Source organism: Pichia membranifaciens (genome assembly GCF_001661235.1).
Source record: "Pichia membranifaciens NRRL Y-2026 unplaced genomic scaffold PICMEscaffold_5, whole genome shotgun sequence".
Taxonomy (NCBI): domain Eukaryota; kingdom Fungi; phylum Ascomycota; class Pichiomycetes; order Pichiales; family Pichiaceae; genus Pichia; species Pichia membranifaciens.
This window is the reverse complement of record NW_017566986.1, coordinates 486,184-512,811: the sequence shown is the minus strand read 5'-3', so window position 1 is coordinate 512,811 and position 26,628 is coordinate 486,184. Positions and strand designations below refer to the sequence as shown.

At 45.2% G+C, this 26,628-nt stretch overlaps 12 protein-coding genes across 12 annotated transcripts; 6 read left to right on the top strand and 6 right to left on the bottom strand.

Annotated features, from left to right (window-relative positions):
• Positions 1 to 1,064: 1,064 nt before the first annotated feature.
• On the top strand, positions 1,065 to 2,251 carry PICMEDRAFT_17595 (hypothetical protein). Its single transcript, XM_019161660.1, has one exon. It carries the CDS (start codon positions 1,179 to 1,181, stop codon positions 2,031 to 2,033), a length of 855 nt encoding a protein of 284 aa, XP_019016213.1. The 5' UTR covers positions 1,065 to 1,178; the 3' UTR covers positions 2,034 to 2,251.
• Positions 2,252 to 2,533: 282 nt separating this feature from the next.
• Positions 2,534 to 2,983, top strand: PICMEDRAFT_25880 (hypothetical protein; the record flags this gene model as incomplete). Its single annotated transcript, XM_019162417.1, has 1 exon — positions 2,534 to 2,983. A coding segment is annotated over one exon (450 nt), but the record flags the coding sequence as incomplete, so codon positions are not given.
• Positions 2,984 to 3,151: 168 nt separating this feature from the next.
• On the bottom strand, positions 3,152 to 5,989 carry PICMEDRAFT_35675 (hypothetical protein; the record flags this gene model as incomplete). The annotated part of the gene is made up of 2 exons (XM_019162959.1): positions 3,152 to 4,962; positions 5,011 to 5,989. 2 exons carry the CDS (start codon positions 5,987 to 5,989, stop codon positions 3,152 to 3,154), a joined length of 2,790 nt encoding a protein of 929 aa, XP_019016211.1.
• Positions 5,990 to 6,278: 289 nt separating this feature from the next.
• PICMEDRAFT_12835 (hypothetical protein) lies at positions 6,279 to 7,874 on the top strand (the record flags this gene model as incomplete). Its single annotated transcript, XM_019159972.1, has 2 exons — positions 6,279 to 6,309; positions 6,427 to 7,874. 2 exons carry the CDS (start codon positions 6,279 to 6,281, stop codon positions 7,872 to 7,874), a joined length of 1,479 nt encoding a protein of 492 aa, XP_019016210.1.
• A 301-nt stretch (positions 7,875 to 8,175) lies between these two features.
• On the top strand, positions 8,176 to 9,753 carry PICMEDRAFT_59915 (hypothetical protein; the record flags this gene model as incomplete). Its single annotated transcript, XM_019163400.1, has 2 exons — positions 8,176 to 8,460; positions 8,497 to 9,753. The coding sequence occupies 2 exons, from the start codon at positions 8,176 to 8,178 to the stop codon at positions 9,751 to 9,753; spliced, it is 1,542 nt and encodes a 513-aa protein (XP_019016209.1).
• Positions 9,754 to 9,811: 58 nt separating this feature from the next.
• PICMEDRAFT_17592 (hypothetical protein) lies at positions 9,812 to 11,220 on the bottom strand. Its single transcript, XM_019161659.1, has one exon. It carries the CDS (start codon positions 11,161 to 11,163, stop codon positions 10,072 to 10,074), a length of 1,092 nt encoding a protein of 363 aa, XP_019016208.1. The 5' UTR covers positions 11,164 to 11,220; the 3' UTR covers positions 9,812 to 10,071.
• A 315-nt stretch (positions 11,221 to 11,535) lies between these two features.
• On the bottom strand, positions 11,536 to 13,104 carry PICMEDRAFT_17591 (hypothetical protein). The gene has a single exon (XM_019161658.1). It carries the CDS (start codon positions 12,804 to 12,806, stop codon positions 11,604 to 11,606), a length of 1,203 nt encoding a protein of 400 aa, XP_019016207.1. The 5' UTR covers positions 12,807 to 13,104; the 3' UTR covers positions 11,536 to 11,603.
• A 458-nt stretch (positions 13,105 to 13,562) lies between these two features.
• PICMEDRAFT_35848 (hypothetical protein) lies at positions 13,563 to 15,296 on the bottom strand (the record flags this gene model as incomplete). Its single annotated transcript, XM_019162970.1, has 2 exons — positions 13,563 to 14,655; positions 14,896 to 15,296. 2 exons carry the CDS (start codon positions 15,294 to 15,296, stop codon positions 13,563 to 13,565), a joined length of 1,494 nt encoding a protein of 497 aa, XP_019016206.1.
• On the top strand, positions 15,161 to 16,431 carry PICMEDRAFT_166095 (hypothetical protein). The gene is made up of 2 exons (XM_019161276.1): positions 15,161 to 16,011; positions 16,033 to 16,431. Exons 1-2 carry the CDS (start codon positions 15,413 to 15,415, stop codon positions 16,337 to 16,339), a joined length of 906 nt encoding a protein of 301 aa, XP_019016205.1. The 5' UTR covers positions 15,161 to 15,412; the 3' UTR covers positions 16,340 to 16,431.
• Positions 16,050 to 18,683, top strand: PICMEDRAFT_17589 (hypothetical protein). The gene has a single exon (XM_019161657.1). It carries the CDS (start codon positions 16,524 to 16,526, stop codon positions 18,222 to 18,224), a length of 1,701 nt encoding a protein of 566 aa, XP_019016204.1. The 5' UTR covers positions 16,050 to 16,523; the 3' UTR covers positions 18,225 to 18,683.
• Positions 18,354 to 20,243, bottom strand: PICMEDRAFT_12828 (hypothetical protein; the record flags this gene model as incomplete). The annotated part of the gene is made up of 1 exon (XM_019159971.1): positions 18,354 to 20,243. The coding sequence occupies one exon, from the start codon at positions 20,241 to 20,243 to the stop codon at positions 18,354 to 18,356; it is 1,890 nt and encodes a 629-aa protein (XP_019016203.1).
• Positions 20,244 to 21,251: 1,008 nt separating this feature from the next.
• On the bottom strand, positions 21,252 to 25,554 carry PICMEDRAFT_17588 (hypothetical protein). Its single transcript, XM_019161656.1, has 2 exons — positions 24,037 to 25,554; positions 21,252 to 24,001 (listed from the first exon to the last, which is right to left on the bottom strand). Exons 1-2 carry the CDS (start codon positions 25,457 to 25,459, stop codon positions 21,321 to 21,323), a joined length of 4,104 nt encoding a protein of 1,367 aa, XP_019016202.1. The 5' UTR covers positions 25,460 to 25,554; the 3' UTR covers positions 21,252 to 21,320.
• Positions 25,555 to 26,628: the final 1,074 nt, after the last annotated feature.

Here is a 26,628-nt window from a genome sequence, read left to right as displayed (position 1 = left end):
CGGAGGATAAGGCAGCTGACGCGATCATGTTTCACGACAGGAAAAAGATCAACAGAAAAGAAGGACAGGGATCCTTTTCCTCTCCTGCTCTCTCCGAGCTTAACGCAGTTCACAGTGGAGGCCTGGAAACCGCCACACACACCCACACAAATAAAGACAATTATATAAGTAAGAACCTTACAACCATCTAAAAAATATAACACTTCCAACAAAAAATAAAACACACTTTCTTTGCTTCATAATATTGCTACAGCTTCCTTTCTGTGTTTTGTCAGTAATTCTTCTCGTAGTCAAGTATATCAGGCAGTAACATGAGTATCTCAATCTCTCTTTTTACCAAGAGCGTAGAGCAAACTGTACTGGGAAGCTTACATGTAGGCTGGACAATGCTACGCTTGTTGTCTTTCTCTTTCCTCATTTTGTTTTACCTCGACAAGCTGGTCACCTCCAAAAAGATAAAACACTTGAAAATGGTCTACACTCCGTTTCCGATATTTAACGGACTAGAGGTGATTGTTCCCAAAATCAAGGATTGGAAAGATTCCCCATGCCTTCAGTTTTTTGAATTCTCGAAGTATTATGGCGAAGTTTACCAGATCAATTTCGGGACAAGATTAGTGGTGGTTGCGAATAGTTACGATTCTATCAAAGCTTTGTGGGGTTCCAAGAACGTCAAAGGAAATAACTCAAGGCCTTTGGGCTATAGCTTCCATAAGGTATTGTCGAAGGGGATCTACACAATCGGGACGACCCCGGCTGGAGAATCGTACAAAAACGCCAGGAAGAATATCAACGAGACAGTGCTTTGCGACAAGCGTAATAATGACTTCAACTATGTTATTATCAATCAAAGTTGTAATGCTATGATCCAGCGCATAACTTCTGCCAGCGACATGCTACCCCTTGTTTCGGACGACCTGCTCAAGGAAGCACAATATTTCCATCTAACAATTGCGCTTTGGTTAACCTATGGTTTTGAGTTCAATCCGGAAGATCCCATCCACAAGAACTTGGCAGACCAGATCATTGTCGTTGAGAACAAAATCACAAAAGTACGGTCACATGTGCAAAATTCGATAGATTATCTTCCTGGACCTCTTCGATTTGTGCTAGGCTTGTTTTCAGACCGTAACAGGGAGTTACAAGAGCTCTACAACGTTAGGGAAGGCTATTTACGAATGTTTTACGAATATGCAAAAAAGTTGCACGAAGATATCAAAAGCGGAGAGCTCCTAACAAGGCATGATGACTACGAGAAGACAATCAACAAGATAGAGGACATGAAGAAGTCGTTGATGTACAACTATTTTGAGGATACAAACACAAGGCTCACCACTGGTGAAATCACATCCGAGTGCCTAACGATGGTGAGTGCAGGCTTGGACAATACCCCGTTGAACTTCAAGTACGGTATACACCAGTTGGTAAACTACCACCCGGAGATGTGGCACACGGCTTACAGTGAACTTGTAGAGGCATATGACGGTGATGTCAAGCGGGCCTACAACGAATGCGGCTCGGACATGAGGTGTGAGTACATCAAGGCCATTGTGCAAGAGACGCTCCGCTTATTCACTGCATTGCCTATGGCGTTGCCAAGGGAGACAACGAGTAACGTCATCTACCAGAACGTCGTCATCCCAAAGGGAACGACACTCTTCATGAACTGCTGGGCAGGCAACCACGACGAGCGGAAGTTCCCGGACCCTATGACGTTCAGGCCGGAGAGGTGGTTGACGACCGTCGTCACTGAGAGCTTTCAGGAGAAAACAGTGGTTGACACAACGATGAGGCATTTTGCGTTCGGCATCGGCTGCCGTATGTGTTTGGGGAACAACTTTGCCATCCGGGAGCTCTACGTTCTCTTTTGCAAGCTGATTCTCAAATTCGAGCCCGTGCCTGCTACGGGCCTCGTCCCGACGGACAACCCGTTGGCACTCAACTCGTATCCTGAGTCCCTAGCCATCGAGCCCGTTCCCTTCAACATTGTCCTTCGGCTCAGGGAGCACGCCGGAAACGGTACCCCGGCATGACCGGACCACGGACTTTGCAGCATCTTTCAACCGTATATCGCATGTAGACAGCTCTAGCTGTGTAATACACACAATCGCCGGCCCGTTGACTGGCTGGAAAACAATGCCGCCCTTTTACTGGCAAAGTTCGTCTGCTGGTCTCCTGATGGCCAAGCCAGACAGAGAGAGATAAATAATTTGCTCGTTTTGGGGGGTCAGGTCCCGGAGCAGACAGTGGCTTATCTCTTCTTACATATATAAGGGGTTTGCTTTGGGGACACATTTGCCGTAGCTACACAGTTCTGTGGGGCCCAGTGTCTGATAAACAGTTGCTTTCTGTGTTCTGTGCCTTTTGTTCTCTAGAGGGCAGACAAACTGAAATAGAAATGGCGGCTGCAGTCGCTCAAGCACTCAAAACAATGGCAGCACCCGAGACGGTGATGATGGTCATGGCTACTGCTTCGGCGGGGTCTGGAGGCGGGATGAAGATGCCCTGCCACGACGACATGAACCACGGTGGTATGGATCATACAGGTATGGACCACGGTGGCATGGACCACGATATGCCAGGGATGAAAATGTGCAAGATGGCCATGACGCTCAACAGTGACTACGAGAACTTGTGCATTTTGACCGAGACACTGATGGTGACCAACAAGCCGCAGCTTGTTTTTGCGATGACTGGTATCGCTTTGTTCTCGCTGGGATACGAGTACTTTAAGTTGTTCGTGGATAGGATGCAGGCCAGATACTCACAATACCTGAAGAGTAACACGGTGACAGAAAACGAGAGAGTCAAGTACAAGGTCCGGTTATCGGCAGCATACGCATTCAGCGTCGGATACTCCTTCATCATCATGTTGCTGTTCATGTCCTTCAACGTCTGGGTAATGCTTGCCGTGTGTATCGGTGCTGGTTTGGGACACTACGCCTTTGGAGGGTCGTCTTCCACGGCATCCCTAGTGTGCCACTAATGTGGTTTTACTGCGCTACTTTTGTTCTTTTCTGCGGGGTTTTAGCTGCCGTTGTTGGCTAAGACGAAGTGATTGCTTGGTTAAGCTTTTCCTTTTTATAAATAAGTGATATTTGATGCTAGTTTTACGAATAGTAATTTCCGATACCAACTCGAATGGGAACCATTAGAAGTTTATTTCCCAGTTGCTAGTGATAAGCACGTCCGGGTTCCGAATTGTGAATGCATGGTCAGGTCTGCTTTCAGCCACGTCGGCTGTCCATGTCTTGCCGTTCTGCGAGACAGACACAGAAGCCAGGCCGCCTGAAACACTAGAGCCGACAACAATGACTTTGTTCACCGTTACCTTCTTCGTCTCTAAGCCTCTAGTGAATGTTTTGTTTTCGTTGTGGACCACGCTGGCTCTTATTACTCTATCGGACTCTGATGCTGTCAATTCAACTTCCAACCAGTCTCCAGATTTGTACCCAAATGTTTCTCCGTCGTCAACATACAATTCCCCCGAGGCAGTTCCATCCGAGCCAATCACAACGTAAAGAGTATATGGGTCATACTTCATGAGCTGCGCCGACCTCCTATATCTGTCTTTGGTTGGCACAACGCAGCCTCCCTTTAGGAAAACTGGCATCATACCCAAGGTGGCCTTGACGTTGATTGTCTGGCAAGATTGGAATTTTGTGGCAACGTCGAAGAAATCGTAATATGTTTCACCGTCACACGGGAAATAGACCTCGGCCTCCTCAGCATTCTCTTCAACGATAGGATGCACCAGTAGTCCACCAAGGTAAAACTGATTATCTATTTCATATCCCAGTTTATCTTGTGGAATTTCCCACAGCATTGACTTTAGGATGGGCTGTCCCGAAACACTGCTTTTCCAAAACTCTGTGTAGAGTAATGGCAGTAATCTGTATCTCAACCTTATTGCATCTCTCATGTAATCAGTATAGACGCCACCTGCAATCCACGGTTCACGACGTCTCGAATCGATGTGTGCATGCCCTCTGAAAAATGGATACCAAATCCCAGCTTGGTACCATCTGACCAAAAGGTCCTTTGGTGGATTACCAAAAAATCCACCGACGTCTGCTCCTGCAAAAGGGAAACCGACAGCGTTCATAGTGAGAACCATTGGAATTGATTCTTTCAGGTATTCCCATTTGGCCATATTGTCACCCGTCCACATAGCTGCTGTCCTTTGCGATCCAGCATAAAAAGATCTGGTAAGGATGAAAGGACGCTTGTAGTCATTTCTCTTGATCAAGGAATTGTAGGTCGCTTCATGGAAAGACAAGCCATATATATTGTGAACAGATCTATGTTCGTAATGCCCATAATGCTTTGTGTCTTTTGAAATTGACGTCTCTGGCCCATCAAAAACAGAAGGCTCGTTCATATCATTCCAAATATGTCCATTGGTGGAATAACCTAATAGAGAACTGCCATTCTTAAATTGAGAATCCCATATTTTTTGGGCTGCGGGATTCATGGTATCAATCCAAATAGACTTTCCAGGCCAGCAATGCCCACGGAAAGCACCTTCAATTAATGGATCATTGATTGCGATGTCATTATCTTTGATAAGATCGGCCATGAAGTAATCATCCTTGATGTGGGGGTCGACAATCATAACAAGTTGACGCTTAGTCTCGTCCATTTTGGCCATCATGTCATCTGGTGTCGGGAAAAGTTCCTTATTCCAAGTAAAATATCTTTTCTCATCGGTGTACTCGATATCTAACCAGATGGTATCATATGGTATTTCATAGTTATCAAAATTTTGATGGACATCCAAAACATCACCTTCATCGTTGTAGTTCCATCTACACTGGTGATAGCCAAGTGAAAACAAATTTGGCAGCGTTGAAAACCCAGTGATTTCACCATATGCCTTCGAGATGGCACTGGGTGTAGGTTTCACCATCAAAATAACGTCCATTATACCATTCTCTGACATCCAGTGTGTCTTCACACTGTCTATTGAATCTTCGGACCAGACCAATTCCAAGCCACCAATATTTTCACCAGCGTCGTTCTTTTTGATATCAATATAGGTATCAGCAGAGTTCACCCAAAATATTGCCGCAGAGGTATCAGGCTTTGCAGCAATCATCAATGGGATCGATCCATACATCGGAAGTTTGCTCTGGGTTTCGTACTCAAAGATGTCAACATTGTATAGTCTGTAAGGCTCGGTTCCCGTCGTGTCCTTCAAGGAAAAAGAGTCCGCATGTTCAGGTATTCCATAGACGTGGGTATAATTGACGAAAGTGAAGTCTAGAGCTACAGATTCTGGACCCAAAAAGAGGTGATCATCCTTAGAGTCCTTAAAGTTGTCCTTGTATGCATTGAACGTAGATTCTTCAGGTAAAATGTCAATCGATTCACCACGCTCCTTTTCTTGACTTTCCTTCGTTCTGTAATGCTCTAGATTCAAGAAATCTCTATCATTCAGCACAATCTGCTTGACATCGTTATACATAATAGTAATCCTGAATGGGTACATTTTGATAACCGCTGAGTATTTTAGCCCTTCGCCGTATTTGACAAATATCTCGTCATCTAGAATCTGATGCTGGAAAGGTTTTCTTGCCAGCTTCCCCTTAAATGCTCGATCTCCAGTTTCCGAATATCTGCTAGGGTTCACTGTGATCCCCTCTGGGATATATTTCTTTCTGTCTTCCTCGTCGAGTCTGAAACGTAAATTATAGTCTTCCACTATGGTCACATCAAAAATCAGGTCTCTGTACGATCCATCGCCCAATTGCTTGTTTATCTTTCCCTTAATCAATCCGTTTTTTTCATCAACCACTAGACTGGACCTATCCATGGCGTAACGAGGCTCATAGGCCCCCTCCAATGCTGAAATCTGCTGAGCGTAGTGTCTGTTTCGATTGCAAAAGCCATTTTGTTCACACTTTTTGAATAAATAGTCTTTGACAGACACTGCTGGAGAGGTCCACAGCAGCAACCACAGCACACAGCCAACAAAGCCAAACAACATGCTATCTATGTGTGTCAGCAATCTTGCAGCTCCGAAGAGTAAACGGAACAGACCTGCTCTGCAAGTCTTCCATCTCTTCCCATTTGCTAGACTTGAGAGGTGGCATTGCACTGTGAGTGGTTACGGATCTCGGCACTCGCGTTTTCCCGTGTTTGGCGTTTCGGCCGTTGTTTACATGAGTAGATATGGGAAGAGGCATAGGAAAAGGCATAAGAAGAGGGAAGGCAACCCAGTAGGAAGGAAGAACGACAGCAACGCAGTAACTTGGCAACAACCAGATTACAATTCTATGGGTGGAGAAATACTCACTTTACAAGCAGGTATGTTCCTTGACTTAATTTTTCAGTCTATTGATTTTTTCTTTCAACTATTAAATACTGAACTATTTTACTAACAACCTTCCCGGAATAAATCCCATATTCGTACCATCTTTATAGGCCAATGTGGTAATCAGGTTGGAGAACAGTTTTGGTCGCAGATTTGCTCAGAACACGGCATAAACAGCGATGGAACTACCGACGAGTCTTATCTCAGCCGTCCTAGGAACGATCGTCCCGACATATTTTTTCAGAGAAATGCTAGCAACAAGAGTTTCACACCAAGAGCCATTCTCATTGACTTGGAGCCAAAGGTCATTGGAAAGATTGCAGAAAGGTACGACGGCCTTTTCAACCCCAAAAATATCTTTATGGCGTCTGATGGTGGCGGGGCTGCCAACCGATGGGCGGACGGGTACTTGCACGGCAAGAAGAACCTTGAGACGGTATTGGATATAATTGACAGGGAGCTGGATGGATGCGATAATCTTGAAGGTTTCCAGCTGCTCCATTCCATTGGCGGAGGCACTGGTTCAGGGTTTGGGTCGTTGCTATTGGAGACTTTAAGCGACCGGTACAGCAAGAAGTTGATACAGACGTACTCTGTGTTTGATCGCTCAGGAATCGTCGTGAATCCGTACAACAGCATATTGACGTTGAAAAGGTTGATCCAGAACTCAGACGCCAATGTTGTTTTCAACAACAACTCTCTATTATCGATTGCTCCCGAAAACCAACAGATCGACGGCCCGTCTTTCGACAACATAAACAAGCTCATCTCAACCGTCATGTCAGCTTCGACTAACACTTTGAGGTTCCCGTCATACTCTTACAACTCTCTCACGAGCATAATATCCACGCTGATACCGACTCCCGACTTACACTTCATCACTGCGAGCTACACGCCATATACGTTAGACTACGGAAATTACACAGGAAAAGACATCCGCAGAAGCACCTCTTACGACGTGATTTTGGAGTTGCTCGATAAGAAGTCTAACATGTTCTGCACTGGCCAGAAAGAGGATAAGGTGTTGGCCATGATGGATGTGATCATCGGGTCCAAAGCACCGATGGACAACAAGCACAATGCGTCCATCCAAAAGGCGTTGATCAAGGCACGATCTCGTATCAACTTTGCGCCCTGGACCCCTTCGACAATCCATCTTGCAATGGGCCAACGTTCGTCCTTCAGTACGGTACCGAAAGACATCGTCAGTGGACTCATGCTTTCTAATTCGACCTCTGTTCTACATGTTTTGCGGGGCATCACCAACGACTACGACCGCTTGCGGAAAAAGAGTGCGTTCATGAACACCTATCTGAAGAGTGACTACGACCAGGAATGCGGAGACATCATGCAGGAGTTCCAGGAGTGTAGAGAAATTGTCGAAGCCCTCATGGGTGAGTACCGTGCCAGCGAAACCTTGGCTTACATGGAAGGAGGGGACGATGACGAGGACGAGGACGATGACGAGGATCAGGACGGGGAAAATATGTCCCACGGCGGCGATGAGGTCCTGATGAGTGACGTCCACGACCCCGACCATGACGTTGTCATGGAGTAGCAGTCGGAGCAACTCTCAACGGGTAGATAGCTGTCCTCGTTCACCGAGTGTCTAAACTCTCGTCTTTGTGTCCGCATGCGGCAGTTCTCGCGAAAGAGGGTAAAAAAATGCGAGTAGGTCTAAGCGAAAGATAAGAACTGTTGGAGAAGGAAGGAGGAAAGAGAGGATTAGTCACGGACAAATTTAAGTACAAGAGAGGGGAAAAAGGTTGTTCTTCAAACCAAAATAGTTACATAATAAAACACCAGTTCTCGACGAAGAGGGGAAAGATTGTTCCATTTGGTGACGAGTGCAGAGCGACATGACAGGCAACACAAAAGACGACTACGAGCTATCAGAGGATGTCGTTTCGTTCAGACCCCATTCGATGGTGAGCAACGTGATTGGAAGAGCTTCTTCGTCTATACGAAGGGAAAGTGGTGTGTACTACAGCGAAGATGATGAAGACGATGAAGACGATGAGGCAGCGGATCCTGAGGATGTATTTGAGAGCATTTTTGACGGCGATGTCAGTGGCATCAACAATGATACTGAAAAGCGTGGCAACGACGACGACGACGACGAGAATCATGGATCTTTCGAGGAAGTCAAGTCGAAGGAAGATGTTACTGTTACGGAAGAGCATGTCGTTGAGTATCCCGAGGGTGGCAAGCTTGCGTACATAACGTTGCTTGGATGCTTCATGGGTTTGGTGGGCGAGTTCGGCCTCTGGAATTCCACAGGTGCCATTGAGTCGTACATAGCCAAACACATTTTGGTCGACAACAGCGACATTGCCATTTCGATGATTTTCGCTCTTTTTTCTTTCTTTGTGATGTTCGGAACCATGATCTCAGGTGTCGTGTTTGACAAGTACGGAGGAAAGATGCTATGCTACACCGGCTGTATCATGACAACCGGAGGTCTTATGGCCACCGCTAATTGCACCAAATTGTATCAATTCATCTTGGCCTTTGGGGTGACATGCGGTATAGGTTGCTCTCTCCTTACTGCGCCCTTTGTTACCAGCATTGGCCATTTTTTCAGCAAGAAGAGAGGAATGGCTTTGTCGATTGCAATGCCAGGCGCTTCACTAGGTGGTGTCATATGGCCTCTAGTTTGCAGATCTTTGTACGGAAGGGTCGGATTTGAGTGGACAATGAGAACCTTAGGGTTTTGCATCGGCTCTCTATTGTTTTTTGCCGCAACTTGCGTCCACGACAGACACGTGGAGATCATCAGAATCAAAAAACTCAATGAGGGGGAGAGGAACATGAGCCTTAGGGAAAAGCTTAATGACCTCATTGACTTCAGCTCCTTCAAAGAATTGACTTTTATGGTTCTTACGGGTGCATTATTTTTGAATGAGTTTGCGCTATTGATGGTGAGTACATATATTCCCTCTTATGCCATGAGCAAGGGGTTCTCTGAAAGTTTCTCGTTGATTGCATTGACTGTTTTCAACGCTGCGGGAATTGTTGGCAGAATAGTTCCAACGTTTTTGTCGGACCGATACGGCAATTTCAACTTTATCATTCTCATGTCCACCGTCATGACTATCACGGTCTGGGTTATTTGGCTTCCATTCGGGCACAACTTAGGTGCGTTCGTAGCATTCACAATCATTTTTGGCTTTGCTGTAGCAGGCACATTGGCACTAACTCCATTGTGCACGTCGGCAATTTCAAAACCAAAGGATTTTGGGAAACGGTACGGGACTGCATACTTCTTTGTCGCCTTCTGCAACTTGATCAGTTTACCTGTCGGTATGGCCCTCACGGAGACCAACGCAGGCTATGACGCGATGGTGGCATTTGCAGGAGCAACTTGCACGCTAGCAACACTCTGTTTCATTTACACTAGATATAGGGTTGGAGGTTTGAACAAAATCAAAATCTAGAATGATTTTACGTTAGCTTGCCTTTTCTTTTCCTAATCTCCTCCTTTCCCTTATTTTCTTGCGGAGAATCAAGTAGGAATATTTTGATTTGTGTATTTTATATCAGATATAATAATTTCTGGAATATTTGCTATAGACAGTACATTCATTAACCGGTCAGACAAAAGTCCTAAAATTTCAACACACTACGAACAAAACCAAACATAGTTATAACAATGTAACATTGCATGGGAGAACATCATGCATTGGCCTCCTCCATTTTTTTTTTGTTTCAAAATGCTAAATACATATTGGATGATCATGAGGATTTATCCGTGCCTAAAATCCAAGAATACTGCCTCCTTCCCAACCGGTGCTAACGCTCTGAACACTGATGTTTTCCTCAGGTTCCCAAAAATTTCTGTTCCCACCCTTCACATCATCGCCCAATATATTATAACCCACTGAAGCAGCTCCCGGCTCCGCATTGTACTGTATCAGATTATCCAACATCATTCTCTTCCAATAGCCAGGAACACAGGACTCTAGCTCGGGGTTGTTCATAAAAATGCCTTCATGCTCCACTAACCTTTCTTTCTTTAGAGAGCTGCAGAGGCGGCTGGCGGCACTCTTGAAGACCCGAATCTCACTTTCCCTTGCCTTGTGTTCTTTCACACTCGTGAATCTTTTTTCCGCTTTCACCTCTCTTTTCTTCTCATTTCCCATTGTCAACCTACCGTCAACCTTCGGAGTCACTCCATTCACCGTCTTGACACTGTGCTTCCACGTGTTTATTTTGCTGACTAGTTCGTCATGCTTCTTGCTTTCTATTTCGTCAAGCCTTGATCGTTGCATGTCCTTAATTCCGCTTCTGACATCACCTGCTAGCGAATCCTCATCATCATCTCCATCCTCATCATCCTCATCATCTTCTTCTTCATCGTCTTCATAGTCTTCGTCATCATACCCTTCGTCAGCGTCTTCAACTCCGTTATCGGTAACCGAATTCTTACCCTCGTCGGTAACATATCCCGACTTTAAACTGTAGCCAAAATCGCTAATCACGTACCCTGTGGTTTCAAATGAGCTGGAGCGCCTATTTTTGATTGGAGACTGGAATGAGGATAATCGTGTGCTTAAGATGCTTCCTGTTTCAGCAGCATCGTACTCCTCCTCTTCCTCTTCTTCTCCCTCATCGTAGGGGCTGAAGAGAACCCACTCGGAGTTGCCGCTCACTCCACTTCCAGCAAGCTCCATAGAGACGTTTGATATCCCAACATCCTCTCTGTTTTGACCAGTGACTCTGCTCCTGCGGTCAACGCTCTTCTTGTTGAAGCTATTATCTGTGGCATCGTGGATAAGCGCATCGCCGATCCCAGCCACTCCGGAATGTCCGTGAGCAGCCAAGGCGTAAGGCAGTGTTCCTTGCATAATTCCTACTGTTGTTAATATCTGGTAATATTGTACTATTTTGTTCTAACAGTAAGTTAAGCAAAAGCTTTGCAATCTGAATTGGCCATCAAGAGATCCTGTTATCCATCATCTGCATCTCTCCCTCCCTCCGCCACACAAACATGCCCTCTATCTAATTCCGATAACGCGCAAATTACGTCATCCAGACAGTAATCTTTTTTCCCGTCCCATAGGCAGGCGGAGTGAGAAGTTGTATATTAAGCTGTATTATATTACGTTTGGATCAAGAGATATTATAGACTTGGAGAAAACAGGAAGAAATCAAAAGATTAGAAGGAGACTGAAATAAACAGGGAGAAAGAGAAAGAAGAAGAACGAAAAAAAAGCAATCGTTATACTAGGACTGGGAAGAGTATTCATCGAAAAGCACATATGGATCCTATACGGCACTCTCCGCTTTAGATAGCAGTAATAAAAGTTGACTCACTGTAGGCGTAACCGGAATCGGTTGTTTCCACCTTACCATTCTTCGTTATGGTCATTTTCATGGTATTGCTGAACTGGTAGATGTAAGGCTTTGTGCCGGCGACTCCGCTCACAATGCTCTTAACGAACTGTGGGATTTCGGCCATAACATCGACTCTTTCACAAAGATTTTTCAACTCACCAACGACTTCCACATTAAGGTCGTCTTCAGGGTCCTTTAAGGTGTACGAGATTTTGGATGGGATATCCCAACCAGAGGTTTCGTCCACCTTTGTTTCGAGGTGCTTTGTGTCGTTGTCCAATGTGCCGAGAATGATCTTACCTTCCTTATCGACTACCATGGAGATACTGACTTTGGTCTTGTTGTAAGCTGGGGGAGTGGTGAATTCCATCAAAACGACCGAGTAGTCGTCAGATTGGTAATTCAAGAAGTCCCATGTGGCAGCCGCATGGTGGGGCTTCATACCCTGCAAAGCCATCACGTACATAGTCAAACCGTCCTTGATGGTAACGTTCTCTTTAACAACGTACTCAATTTCCTCAGGCTCCAAGTTGTCAAGGTCTTGCTCTGGCTTGACTTCACGTAAGATGATATTACCATCTACGTTACATCTTGGCCAGAAAACATGTCTCATGGAGCCCCAAGGGTTATCGACCTCTGTTCCGTAGTAGGTGGTACCGTCCTTGCCAAACTTTATACTGCTGCCGATACGCTTCACAGTCAAATGAACCTCGGTCAGCTTGTTGACAGAGGAGTCAATATGGTAAGTGTTGATTTTGTCCTTGTTTAGAACGATCGAGAGGTTGTCAGCCTTGAAGTCGGTCCCGTTTTCGATGGAGAAGTTCTCGAGCTTGGTGGAGGTCCATATGAAGTCCTGGGGAGTCTCCTTCTCGAAAATCTTGAAGGTGAACTGGGCGGTGGTGTGCAGTCCTATCACGTTGGAGTGGATGACCTGTGCAAACCCAGCGTGCTTGGTGTCTTCAAAATAGAAGGTCTGTGTTTCGACGTTGGTGTGGTTTGGAGAGACATACTTCAAGTCTTCGATGGTCAAGTCCGAGTACAGAGGTTCGCCCTCTTTGAGGTCGGAGGCCACTGGGTGGATAGAATCCGGTCCATATTCCGGCTCTGCTGTTCCGGCAACAACAGATAGGCCGCTTTGTACTAATTTCCACATTGGGTGCGTTTGCGGGTGTATATATTGTATTAGTGCCCGTTAATCTAGACGAGTTGTGAGTGACCTATGGCAGCGAGTGATGCTGATGCTTGCTGTGTTTTGTGCTGTTTTGGCTTAGATCTGAGTCTTCTGGAATTAGGCTTTTGGCTGTGATGGATGCAAAAACTGAAGACAGGGGAGGGTAGAAAAAAGGACAAAAAGAGAGAGAATGTCGGTAACTGGATATGCTGTAATATGCTTCTACTCGTTGTTGATGCTGGTGCTATGCTCTTAAGTTATTGGCCTGACTGTCTCTTCTGCTCGTCTCGCTGAGGAAGACACCCGTGCTCAGCAGAACGGTGGTGCTCCACGCCGTGGCGGGCAAAAAGGAAAAAAGAATTTACTCTCCCACAAAGTCGCGGGCAAGCACGGAGCACACTGCGCAAAACACGGTGCACGGATTTCTGTTTTTCTTTTCTTTACCTGTGGGAAATTATACAAATAGATGATTATATTAGATCAGAATACACTGTTCTTGGCGGCAGGAGACGGTGGTAGGGCTCGATAATGCGGGGAACGGTACCAGAGGCAGAACCAGAGGCAGAACCAGAGGCAGAACCAGAGGCAGAACCAGAGGCAGAACCAGAGGCAGAACCAGAGGCAGAACCAGAGGCAGAACCAGAGGCAGAACCAGAGGCAGAACCAGAGGCAGAGCACATGCCGCCGTTGGTAGCGTCGTCGTTATTGTTGTGATTGTAGTAGTTGCGTCATCGTCGTCTAGTCGGCATTGCCGTCTTGTTCGTCTTGTTCGTCTTCGTCGTCGTCTTCCTCGGCACCGTCATCGTCGTCGTAGCTGTCCTCGTAACTTCCTTTCTCGCTGGCATTGCTGCCGGCGTCTTCGTCATCGTCGTTCTCTAGGTCGGCCTCTTCCTCATCGTAGATCAACGTGGCGTCGAAGTACAAGGAAGGATTCAACGCGCTGATGTCGCACGAGGTGGCCTCGCCGTCCAGAAGTAGTTCACTCATCAACAGGCCTGTTGCCGGAGCATTGTTTATCCCCCAGCAGGAGTGGCCCGAGGCGAGGTAGAGGTTGTCGACGTTGGTTTCACCGATCAGCGGGCCCGAGGAGGAGGGGATGTCCAACACGGGTAAGTAGCACGCCTGTCTCTTCAACACCTTGCCGTTTTTCAGGTTGTTTGAGAGCTTGGAGACGTACTTGAAAAGCTCTTCGCACTTCTCGGTGACAACCTCGACGTCGTCGGTGGTTTCAGGTATCAAGACGCTTGAGTCACCTTCTCCGCAGACATAGACCTCGTCCTTTCTGGCGTAGATCTCCGGACTGACGAATTTGTTCTTGTTCAACTTCAACTCGGTGAAGACGGCGTAGGGACTGATTTCTTCGACTCTCTCGGGTTGTATGATGATTGAGTGTGCTCTGAGCCCGCTTATCGGACAGTCCGGTAGGATCTTGGACGTCCAGGGACCAATCGACATTATGACCTTGTCTCCGTGGAGCTCGAACTTCTGCTTAGTCAGTCCCTCGTTCTCGGCTTTGGCGCTCGACGGATGATATATAATCCCGTTGCACTCGCCGGACTCCTCGTCAATGATGATGTCGTCGATCTTGCCAATGACCAGCTCGACGCAGCCGGTGGCTATGCACTGCTTCAAGATGAAGGTGGTGAACTGGTATGGATGGACCTGGGCGGTCGTCGACTCGTTACCTAACTGGTTCCAGTCGTTTATCACCTTGTCGTCGATCCACATCAGGTTTTTCGGTAAGTGGGAGGACCGCTTTTCTGCGGAGGAGTCGTTCGACTCGATCTCGATGGAGTTTTTCTTGATTGTTGTGGCTCTGCTCATGGGTTTGCTTCCGACGTCCAAGTGGGCGTTTAGCGCTTTTTCAAACTCGTCGTGGTCGTCACGGGCGTCGTCGTGGTCATCGGCGTCGGCGTCGTCGGCAGTTTCATCATTGTTTTCTTTACTGTTCTTCTTGGCGCCCGAGGCGCCGTCGGCGGCCGCGTTCTCGGCGATGTTGTTCAATCTCGCATTCCTGCTGTTCCTTGTGGATCTGCCGGGCTGTTTCTCTGCCTTCAATCGTTGGTTGTACTCCTGGATGTAGTTCAGCCTTGCGTCGGAAATGTCGCCCTCGACGCTGATCGTGGTCAATCTTCTGTAGCCCCACTCGTCCTCTCCGCCGAACTCGTTGGCGAGGTCCTGGTGCAACTGGAAGCTCAAGGGCACAATCTGCTGCGGGAACGCCCACAAAGCCAACAAGCCGCCGGCCTTGCCGCTGGCTCCGCCGGCCACTCGCTTGCTCTCCAAAATGGTGATGTAGTGCTTTTTCGGGTCGAACTTCGGGTGCCGGGTGAGGTAGAAGGCGATGCAGACGCCGATGATGCCTGCTCCGACTATGATGTAGTGGGTCTTGCCCTGGTGCTTGCCGGAGGGGAAGGTCGAGTATGTGATGAATTCGGGCTCCTCAGGCACGTTGTTGGTTGTCGTTGGCATTGTTTTCGAGGCCATGGCTGGTGCTGCTGTCTGGTCTTCTGCGCGTGTGTGCTGCGCTGAGCTTCTGGGCCGCAGGGAGTGTCACGAAACAGAGGGGCGGTCTGCTTTCGACACGGATGAATGTATGGACGGGTGCTGTGTGTTTGTGTGTGTGTGTGCGTTGGCGCAGAGACAAAACGGAGGGTGGGCTGTTTGTCGGTGCCAATAGCGCTGTTGCCAATGCTGTTGCTGCTGCTGCTGCTGCTGCTGCTGCTGGTTGCCGGTGTCGGGTGTTGGCAGACAAGCAAGATGTGTCTTCCAGAGACGGTTGCGACGTAGGGTTGACTGGTATGAAGCGGTGGGCCCTTGCTGCTGCTTTGTGCTGCTCTGCTGACCCCCACACGCCTGTCCACCCGCTGAGCAGACCGCCCCCGTTTCCCAGCAGTCTGTCTTTCACTGGCCCTCCTCCCTCTCTCTGTCTCCAGAGCGCTCGCCTCTTGCTCTTTCTGTCGGGCCCTCCTCACCGGGCACGCTGTGGATCTGGCGACTTTTCTCGCAGCCGCCCCTCGGCGGCGCCGGCTGCCGGCGCCGTCCTACGGCCTGCGGCCTACATCTGGCGACGGCCCCGGGCCGTCTGCTGTTGCACCTGCGCCTGCACCTGCCACCACTACGACCGCTACTGCTGCTGTGCCTGTGCCTGTTTTCTCGTCGGGCTGCCCACACCCCTGTTCCGCAAGCCTGCTCCCCTGTTCCGCAGGCCTGCTCCCCGGACCTCCCCGCACCGCCGCTCTGCGCCGCTGCGGCTGCCCGGCGCCTGCGCCGACTGCACATCGCTCCGCCTCGCAGACCTGCTCCTGCTTCTTGTTCCGGCGTCCCTCTTCTGCTGTGCTGCTCCTCTTCAGGCCCGTCCCCACCCCGGGGCTGCTCTGCTCTGCTCCTCGAGGCCATTGTTCCGCTGCGCAGCGCAAAAGTGGAGCCATAAACGTAAAATGCCGGAAATGCGAAAAGCAAAAAGCAAAAAAGGAAAAACAGGCAGATTATGTAAGCCGCTACAGATTACGTAATGTCTTACGTAAGTTTGCGGTCACGTGCGAGGTGGCGATCCCTCGTTTGCCGTCCAGACAGAAATGGAGCTTCTGTCGGATTCATGTGGTCAACAAACCGGGCCGAAAACAGAAGCCAGGTGCTCCAGAAGAGCAGCAGTAGTGGTACAGGCCAGCGTTACCGACCCCCACGTAACCGCTCGCGATGTCGGCAGTCTCAAAAGCGTTCCAAGTGAACGATGACGCGGTCAAACACCTCCTCAGACAGGTGGTGTACATGTTCTACCCCCACCAGTCGATCATCATCATGGAGGCGATTCTCTTCCACAACGTGCTGTTTGAGGACGACCTCATCAAGCTCTGCTGCATGCACAAGAAGGTGTTTCGGTCGTTCTGCAACAAGCTCATGGAGGACAAGTTGATTGTGGCGCACACGCAAAAGGAGGAGACGCAGCCCTACAAGTTGTTCACCAGAACATACTACTACGTGCACAGCATCGAGGCGATCGACTCCATCAAGTGGAAGATCCACACGATTGTCAAGCACGTCAAGGAGGAGATCGGCAACTTCTCCGAGCCGCAGGGCTACATCTGCCCCACCTGCCACCACAAATACACGCTTCTCGACGCAGCGTCCCTCTTGACGGACGACCGGCTCAACTTCGAGTGCTCCATCTGCGGCGACTACTTGATCGACGACGACATCTCCCAGGAGCAGAAAAAGGGCCAGGAGAAGTTGGAGCGCCTCATGTCTCTTGTCGAGCCCATCATCAAGTACCTCAAGATTGTCGACGACTTGAAGATCGAGGACAACAACTTCGACACAACCCTCATCAAGTACGTCCCGGCCTTCTCCGACTCCTTGGCCCTCTACTCCGTCTCCACGAGAACCTCCGCCCGCCGCAAGAAGTTGGAGAACAACAACACAAACCTCAGCGACGCAAGCAAGCGCTCCCAGGCCACCATCCACGTCTCCATCACCGCCGACGACGAGGACCTCAAGCGGGAAAGACAGAAGAGAGAGGACCGGAACAAAAAGCTCAGGCAAAACGCCCTACCCTCCTGGCATCAAGAGTCGACTGTCGGCAAGGCAGCCTTGGGGAGACTGGATCTCGAAGAGGAAGAGGACGAGGATGCAGATCTCATCCAACAGCAGGACCAAGAGAACCCTGCAAACCCTGCACAGCCTGATAACGACGATGGCACAACTACCACTTCTGCAACCACCGCTAATACCATTCAAGACAACTCGACTCTAATAAACTCCACAGATGGTACAAACGTAGCCGTAAAGGGAGAAAATGGCCAACAAGCGCCAGATTCTTCGACCTCACCGGTCAAGACAGAACAACCTGCAATTTCAGATACCGACTCTACCATGCAGCTCCCAGTAAAAGCTGAACAGACAGCAGAGCCTTCCAACACTGCTCCGATGGCTTCGGTGCAAATGAAGGAAGAAAGTGCTGCAGGCTCGTCTACAAAGCCTTCGACCGCTTCCACCTTCATGTCCACAACCTCCGACAAAACCGCCGTACCTGCTTCAGCCACGGAAGGAACAACAGCAGAGGAACTGGATGCATTATCTGCATACTACTCTCAATTGCGCCAGAGACAGGCTGCTGAAGAAGAAGAGGAAGAGGACGAGGACGAAGAAGAGGAAGAAGAAGACAATGCGGACGGCATGGACATCGACGCTATCGACGAAGAAGATGTAGATAACATGGATGCTTTCAACGACGAGGCCGAAAACGGCACCGCAGAGGCGGTAAAACCAACACAGACGACCGACACTACTGACGTGAAGCCCACTGCCGACGACACAAAACAGGCCGACGACTCAATCAACAAAGATGACCTAGATGAAGAAGATTTCGATCTGGATATGTTTGCCAGTGACGAAGACTAAACTTTTGCTAATACAGAAAAGAAAACCCTAGTATATGTATGTATAATTTATCTATACTTCTACCCAAAAAATCAAAAATACTGTAACCATAAAAGCTCTACCTGCTACCTACTCCCACCTTCCTTGCTTTCAGAAGTACCCACCAGTCAGCTCTCCTGATATATCTGTACCGACCCTTTGCAGGTGAATCTCATTTTCTTTATCATCAATGCTGTTTAGCTTTTTTCCCGGAAGTAGAATGGACCTATCAATAGCATTTGGCAAGTCTCTATGACGACCTCTTAGCATAGCTACCATGATTACCAGCTTTGAGATAGCATGAAACTCTCCACAGAATGATGCAAAAGACCCCGGGTAACCTAAAGTCAACCCAACAGTACCATAAGCAGACACAACCTCAAATATTACCCTGAAAATATCAAAATCAATATCGCCGGCATCGAGATGCTGTCCTTCAACAACACAGATAATAAAAACAGCACAGAAAATGAACCATATATCATCTGACAATTGCTTCCTTATATGTGCAACAATATATTCTAGTTTAGGTTTTGTGTAAGCGGTTTCTTCGTCTAGCTTATAGATTCCCAGTGACTGATCTTCATAAACATTAGTGCTCCTAATAGATATTGCAAGTGGTAACGCAGATAAGTACATCATGACAACATAGCTCAATTGGAAGGCATGGCTAAAGTCTGCCAATTGGAAAACATTGAACCCAGTGGTTCTCGTGCAAATTACCTGAAACAAACCATCAAATCCCTTATACCACTCAGGCAAATAGCTTAGACTTTCACGTCCAAAATCCAAAACTGCAAATAACGCCCAGTCTAGCATGTTCATACAGATTAGAACAAACAACAACCACCATGTTGCACCAGATGGAAAAATCAAAGTAAAGCAACGCCGTGGATGCTCCAACAAGAAAGTCAACGAATCATATGCCATTGTAGATGGCCTGGTCATCAGCCTTAAAGTCCAGACTAAAATTCTCAAATTGATTGGAAAAACAGTGTTACCTGCTAGCACGATAATTGTAATGATACTCAATAAACTAATTTCTTGATCAAAAACTTTGAAAGAGGATATGTTTAGAGTTAGACCTTCATTAGAAAAGGCACTCAAAGCAGTAAAGAATGCCCACCAAGTAGAGTTCAAACATCCATCACTAACTAATATCTCTTCATAACCTTTTTTCTGTCTAACAAGCCAAAATAAACATAAGGTAGAAATTACCAGAATGCCAAAGTAATAACCAAAAATAACACGCCCCAACAGTTTCATTGCTTGGTATTCTATGCCATCCAGCTCCTCCTTTTGTTGTTTAGTAAAAGGAATATGGTTAAAATTTCTTCCATGGAAACCCCAAACAAAAGGCTTAACATGATTCCTTGTTGCAAAATCCAGTAACTCTTCATCATTTAATTCGTTGAGATTCATCAGAGTGAAAGTTCTGTTGGAATAGCTGGTTAATGACCTTTTGAAAACACTATTTCTGATTTTTCTTATAGTATCACTCATAACACTGGTGTGTGACCTTCTCAGTGAACAATTATCTTCAGCAAATTTTGTGTCTTCAGCATCAATAGAACCGTACGTGTAGTCACCACGGAAAATAGAACTCTTATCATCATTAGTTTTACCATAGGTTGTTACTATCGAAGAATTGATGCTACCGTTCAGCTCGTTATCTTGATTTAACAACATCTTCTTCAGTTCCAGCTTCCGTTTAAATATATTAAACCGTCCCCTCTTTCTACCACGACTGTTTTGTACGGAAACTGTTCGCAATAAGTTTGCCTCATCTTCCTCCTCATCAGTTTCTCCCTCTATATCTGAATCAAAATTAAATATTCTATCACTTGCTTCGTCTGTATAATGTGATGCACGTTTCCGAGGCTTGGGAAGATCAGCAAACCTGATATCTTGCTTCTTAGGATTCTGATCAACACTAGCCGAATAATTATCGATATTTTTGAGACGTAAAGCTAAATCCTGGGAAGAATTATATAAATTCATTCCTTCTGCGGCCGCTTCGTTGAAGTAGCTCGTACCTGATCTGGAAATGCCAGCCCGTAACTATGGTGTTTGTTCTTCTCAATTCATACTGATAAATTGATATCGTCTCAATATCTTCAAACTCTTTTTTATACCAAAACAAACGAATGAAAATCAAGGATCCGTGAATAAATATAGGGGTTGTGAATGCACAGCTGAAGTATAGAACAATTTGCTGAAAAAGAGTCAATTCCTTGACAACAACAGTGCTTAGCCCCGTTTGTGTACTTGCCGAACAACAAAAAAACAAAAGATCAAGATAATTCAGGGTGTTGACGTTTCCGATGACATAAATAAGAAACGAGCCCATAACAATCCAGGAAAGAATGTAACAATAATGTGCTACCACAAAATTGGAAGCCAACAGGTACTCGAGGCTAGACAGACAAGACTTGAGCTTTGAGAACACACCAAAACATTTGTCTGCATGAGTGCTTTCAGGTCTGTGAGTGGAAATGTTAATGCTCTTGTTTGTCATATTGAATTTTTATATTTAGACAAACACCCAATATTTACTAAAGAAAGAATCAAAACCGGCTACATCATTATCTGATGGAAAATTCCATTCTTTTTATTTTGGGGCAAGAGCAAGAGTTCATAAATGCCACCTATAGTGTACTGAGACTAACACACTTAGCGATCTTTATGAAATGGAGAAAGGAACCAAATTTACTTCTCGATGGCTATTGCAATAACAACCTTTTTTTTTCTGACGCATCCGATGACGTACTGCGGCACCTTAATATCCTATTTCGGAATTCCCTCATGTACCATTGTACACCGGTAAGTTGCACTTCATGGTCGAGAACAAACATTTGCTCCATTTCTTCTTCCTTTTCACCGCTGAATGCTACAGTAAAAGCAAAAGCAAAGTAGGTCGGACTGCTTTTGGTTACTGTCAATTTTAGGAGGCGCAGCAAGTTAGACTATCCCTTGGACCAATAAAATGGAATCCTCGCAGTAAACATAAACACCTAAATCTTTTTATATGCATTTAATATTATGTATCAGAAATATACCATAAATATATAGACTTGATTATCTGGACCTGTATTTACTCAAACGAGCTTCCTCGTACTTACGCTTGTTTTCTGTATCTTCACCAGAATCATTTGTATGATAAGTACGAAGATCTTCCCCTGAAACAAAACCATCATATCCATTGACAGCTGGGTTTGCCCGATCCTCAGAGCTTGAAGATCCTTCTTGCATTCTATTGTCATAAATTGACTTGTCATTCAGGTGATTTATGAAATGTGTGTGCATGTTAGTTTCCTCATTGGGAGTTGCATCATTGACATTATACAGAGGGATTGACTCTCCTCCATTTGTTCTTCCGTACTTCCTATCATTATACTCATGATAGTCATGAAAATCTGGATCATCAATGTTATTCTCACCGTCTTCTTCATCAATTCGTGTGTTCCTCCTGGATGCTCTATCATAACCACTGTATGTCGTTGATCTACTACGAGGGTAGGACGGATCATAAGTATTATACTGCGTCAACTGTCTTGAATATTTATCGACCGAGGTACCAGATACCGTCAAAACATTGGATGCTATCTTTCCGAGCGTTTTTCCTAGCTTATGTGCAATTGATTTGAAGGGAATGACACCATTTCTTAAATTCTCAGAAATAGTGGGTTGCCTATCTAACGTGGCATTCCTCGATCTAGAAGCTCTTGTAGCAGCCCTCGAAATACTCGGAAACAAACTACTCACGTCGTCTGAAACCATAGTGTTGTTTCTTCTCATCGCATGATAGGCTTCTAAATCATCTCTCAAGTTAAGAGTTTGGTCTGATAACATAATGGCTCTGTCAATGGAATTCGGCAAGCCTCTATGACGACCTCTTATTAACGTAGCAATAATGACTAGCTTTGAAAGCTTGGAAAACTCACCACAAAATGAAGCATTCGATGTGGGATATCCCAAAGACAAGCCAACAGTTCCATATGCCGAGGTAACTTCAAACATTATCTGAAAAATTCCAAAATTGACATCACCTCCTTTCAACCTTCCACCCTCAACGATGCAAATGATAAAAATTGCTAAAAATAAAAACCACAAATCGAAGGACAACTGTTTTCTCAAATGGGTTCCAATATATTTCAGCTTAGGTTCAGCATCGGGATTAGCTTCCTCATCCCTATCATAAACACCCAAAGACTGTTCTTCGTAAACATTGGTTCTTCGAATTGAAATAGCCAAAGGTAAGACAGATATATACATCATCACCATGTAACTTACTTGGATAGCAGGATGCAAAGTTGACAAATTAACAACATTAAAGCCTGCAGTTCTAGTTGAAATAGACTGAAACAAACCGGCCAAGATCTGGTAGCCTTTAGGCAGATATGATAATGTTGAACTCCCAAAGTCCAAAATAATGAACAATATCCAATCGAATCCATTCAAAATAATAAGTACTGCAGTTAACCACCACGTTGGGCCGGAAGGAAATAGCAAAGTAAAACAACGTCTAGGATGATCCAATAAGAAACTGAGGGAATCATGTGTCATTGTTAAAGGACGAGTAAATAATCTTAACAGCCATATTAGAAATCGCAAGAAGATAGGAAAACCTGTGTTACCGATAACGATGAAAAATGATGAGATGATAAGAACGTATGCGTTTTGAGCAAACATTACCATTGAAGTAGGATTTAATGAATAACCAAGATCGTTGAATGAACTCATAGAATTGAAAAATGCCCACCATGTAGGTGACACTCCGACCTCTCTAAGTTGTTGCTTGTATTCCTTCTTCGTATCAATAAATGGAACAAAAAAGACAATACCAGCAAGATGGAAACCAACATAATATATCACTAGCAATTTGCATAGAAGTCTCATTGACTGATACTCTACACCACCTAATTCATATTTTTGATCAGTGGATAAGGTAATGAATTTAGAGTTTCTTCCTACCGTCGGATTCCAAGAAAGGTAATTAGTCGGAAATTGAGATCCATATTGATCTGCCAGCTCATCATCCGACAGCGCCGAAGGGTCTGACCTGGTTCTTCTTCTAGACATCCCGGTCAAGGTTCTAGTGAAAAAGCTAGCCCTTCTCCGGTTCGCCTTGCGTGGAAACTCTTCGCTTTTAAAGTCTTCATCTTGATCTTCATTCTGCTCCACTCCTGATCCAAATTCCTTTTGAATGTCATGTCCTAGCGTGTTGAATAACTTTTTTGAAAAACTAGGAATATGAATAGTATGAGAGCGTTCCATCTTTTTCAGGTTTTGATTAATTTTTTGATCATTGGTTGAGATGGGATTCAGATTGTTCTCTGACGAATCATTATCCTCCTTGATATCCATATTACTACTATCTGTCGACAAAGGATGATCGTCGATAAATGCCGGAACTGATAAAGATCTTTGATCTTTCTTTTTTGGGGGATCAATGTCAAAACTCGTCGGCAGGTGTAATGCAAAATCTTCCTTTTCAAGATCTTCTATATCTTTGTGAAGTATTCTTTTCTGAGTATCTACCATCTCTTTTCCTCTCTCTTTGAGCCTTTTAAGTCTTCTCTCCTTAAGCAGCTTCCTGTGTTTTAGTCGGTGTCCCGGTAATCTTTTGGCCTTCTTGTCATTTTCAAGTTCTCTTGGACCTTTTATATGAAGAGCAGGTCCGGATTCAATATCTTCATTTTTCTCCGGATTATTTTGCAAAACTGAAATGGACATATACAAGTCTCTAGGATCCAAATCTCTTTTCTTTTTTTTGTTGGTTTTGGAAGCTCACCGAACTTAATGTTGGGGGTATTATTGGTGTTAATATTAGTCTTAATATTAGGGACACCATTGTTGTTAGTGTTATTGCCTTTTTTGCTGCTGGTTATCTTTTTCCCATTTTTGTTACCTAAAGAAGATGTCGTATTACTTGGTGCATGGGGATTTTTAGTCGAGGAAACAATGTTTTGATTGACGCTAGATCTATCATCATCTGCAATCGCATTCTCATTATCACTGTTAGAAGAGCTTGATGATGATGATGAGGATGAGGACGATGATGATGATGATGATGATGAAGAAGATGAAGAAGAAGGTGAGTTTGAGGCATCACTTGGTTCACTCACATGTTTTACAACTTCATTAGAGTCAGAGGGTTGGCGGGTCCTTTCATTGAAATTAGCAACCTCGAATTTCAAACGGGATGGACTTGTGACATTATTCTGACGAAGAGGTGTTTCCTTTGACAGATCATCTGATGGTATTATGATTTGAGGGCTTTGCTGTTGTTTACTGTTGACGGCTTTCTTATTGTTTTGTATTTTCATATTATTCTCAAATCGTTTCATACGGCTTGTGAGACCTTCAGAAGCATTGTGACTATCATAACCCTTGTCTCTAACGTTTCCACTTGTGCCCGTCATTGTTCTGGCATTCAAAGTTTCCGTTCTCAGATTAGCAATCGTAGCTGTTCGGCGCATTTTGTATTGCTGAATGGATTTTTCTTTGATGTTGTCAAATCTTTTTTCATACCAGTAAAGTCTTAAGAAAGTTAAGGAACCGTGAATGAAAATTGGTGTTGTAAACATGCAAACAACATATATTGTAATTTGCTGGTACAATTTCATGTCATTCATTTGCGTAGTAGCCAAGCCACCTTGAGTAGAGGCACCGGCAGCATACATCAGCGCATCAACGTATTCCATATCCTTCTGAGGGTATATTATAACTGATCCAAGAATCACCCAAAACAGGATGTATACATAGTGTGCTATGATAAAATTTGGAATGATTTTCTTTACGATAGGGCCAATTGTATCCTCGATCTTATAGATTACACCCCTTATTCGTTCACCTATACTATATCGGATATTGTTGAGGTTGATATGTGTATCGTCTAGGAACGTATTAGTCCTGTCAAAATTCATCCCAAAATGGCTCCTATGTGGAGAGTCCAACACTTCATCAGCTTCTGCATGAGGTGTTGGAATCTGATTTTGTCTTCGATGACTACTTAACCTTCTTGGAAAATACGCTCGAATATTGTGATGTTTATCATGATCTCCAGCTTCCTTTGGAGAAGGAATACCATGCTGACTTTGAGAGGAGTTCTGACCGTTAGTTGTTTCATCTGACTCTAGTTCTTCGTCGATGGATGTTATATGTTGTGGATTCGATGACCTTTCTGAAGAATTTGAATGGGCATAGTTCACCATTGCTGGCATACACTTAAAAGTTCACTGTGTCAGCACAGCAATCCCAGCTAGTATTATTAAGCTTGTACTTCAAGGGTGTTCACCTTGCAAATTATGTTTGTCAATTGCAAGGGTCAATACAAATTAACAAGGTAATCAATGATCATCGAAGCAATCGTAATAATAAAAATACATACTTTCTGTCTCGACCATGAAAATTGTTCCATGCAGTGCGTGCTTCCTAATTTGGACAAACGAATACGCTTATCACGTTTCCAGTTCATATAAAACATTTCTATTTCTATATCCTTATAAAAGGCCCAAACACCAGCAATTTAATCGACATACTTATTTACACCTTAACTTTATGCCTGCTGGAGGTTATACAAATACTGCCACTGTTGGTGGCGTTACGAAACCTTTTTCGTATTTTACGTAAATAGAGGATGCTCTGATGATTAGTTTTTTCGCAGACTCTTTGCATTTTTTATTAGCTTAGTCTGTTATTCGTGAAGGACACATAGTCGCTACTGATATCAACTCCCTCCCTGGAATCATTATCACTACGGTCGTACTGGTCATCAACATCATTTGCATCAGCATTGGCAGTGGCAGTCGCATTGGCATCGGTATCTTCAATACCATCATCACCATCCTCATCGTCATCTTCTTCATCGTCATCTCCTTCATCAGCCTCCCCAGTGTATTCATAGTCATCATCTTCATCTTCATCATCTTCAGCACCTTGATGTGATATGTCTCTGTTGGTGAATGCATGGTTCTCAGAATGTTGAAGATTGGTACTCAAAGTTTCGGAGCTTCTAGGATGAGAGATGTTATTGTTGAGCTCATTGACTTGTCCAAAACTAACCAGGCTACGCTTAGATCTTTTCGTGTTTGATTCATTGATTTGTTCTAGCCCACCATTGGAATTTCTAGAGTTAGCCTCTAGTTGAGATGCATCATAATAATTAATCAGGGAGACAAAATCTTGGCTTGAAGAAATACTATTGCTGGCAGGATTCGAAGCTGGGGCTTTTTCCTTATACCCCAATCCGGCAAGGTAATTATTGTTCGGCTGATAAGGCGTGTTAGCGGAAAGATTGATATAGTTCATCAGAACATTATCAGATTGTTGCATTAATAGATCATTGTGTACGTTCCTGGAGTTGTCAATTTGAGAATTGTTA

What these genes read in the sequence shown, in the direction of transcription:
- PICMEDRAFT_17595 (XM_019161660.1), top strand. Translation starts at nt 1,179, where the DNA reads ATGTTTTACGAATATGCAAAAAAGTTGCACGAAGATATCAAAAGCGGA.
- PICMEDRAFT_17592 (XM_019161659.1), bottom strand. Translation starts at nt 11,163, where the DNA reads ATGCAAGGAACACTGCCTTACGCCTTGGCTGCTCACGGACATTCCGGA.
- PICMEDRAFT_17591 (XM_019161658.1), bottom strand. Translation starts at nt 12,806, where the DNA reads ATGTGGAAATTAGTACAAAGCGGCCTATCTGTTGTTGCCGGAACAGCA.
- PICMEDRAFT_166095 (XM_019161276.1), top strand. Translation starts at nt 15,413, where the DNA reads ATGAATGTATGGACGGGTGCTGTGTGTTTGTGTGTGTGTGTGCGTTGG.
- PICMEDRAFT_17589 (XM_019161657.1), top strand. Translation starts at nt 16,524, where the DNA reads ATGTCGGCAGTCTCAAAAGCGTTCCAAGTGAACGATGACGCGGTCAAA.
- PICMEDRAFT_17588 (XM_019161656.1), bottom strand. Translation starts at nt 25,459, where the DNA reads ATGGTGAACTATGCCCATTCAAATTCTTCAGAAAGGTCATCGAATCCA. An exon ending in TACCCCCAACATTAAGTTCG is followed by an intron (nt 24,002 to 24,036) that starts GTGAGCTTCCAA and finishes AAAAGAAAAGAG; the next exon opens with ATTTGGATCCTAGAGACTTG.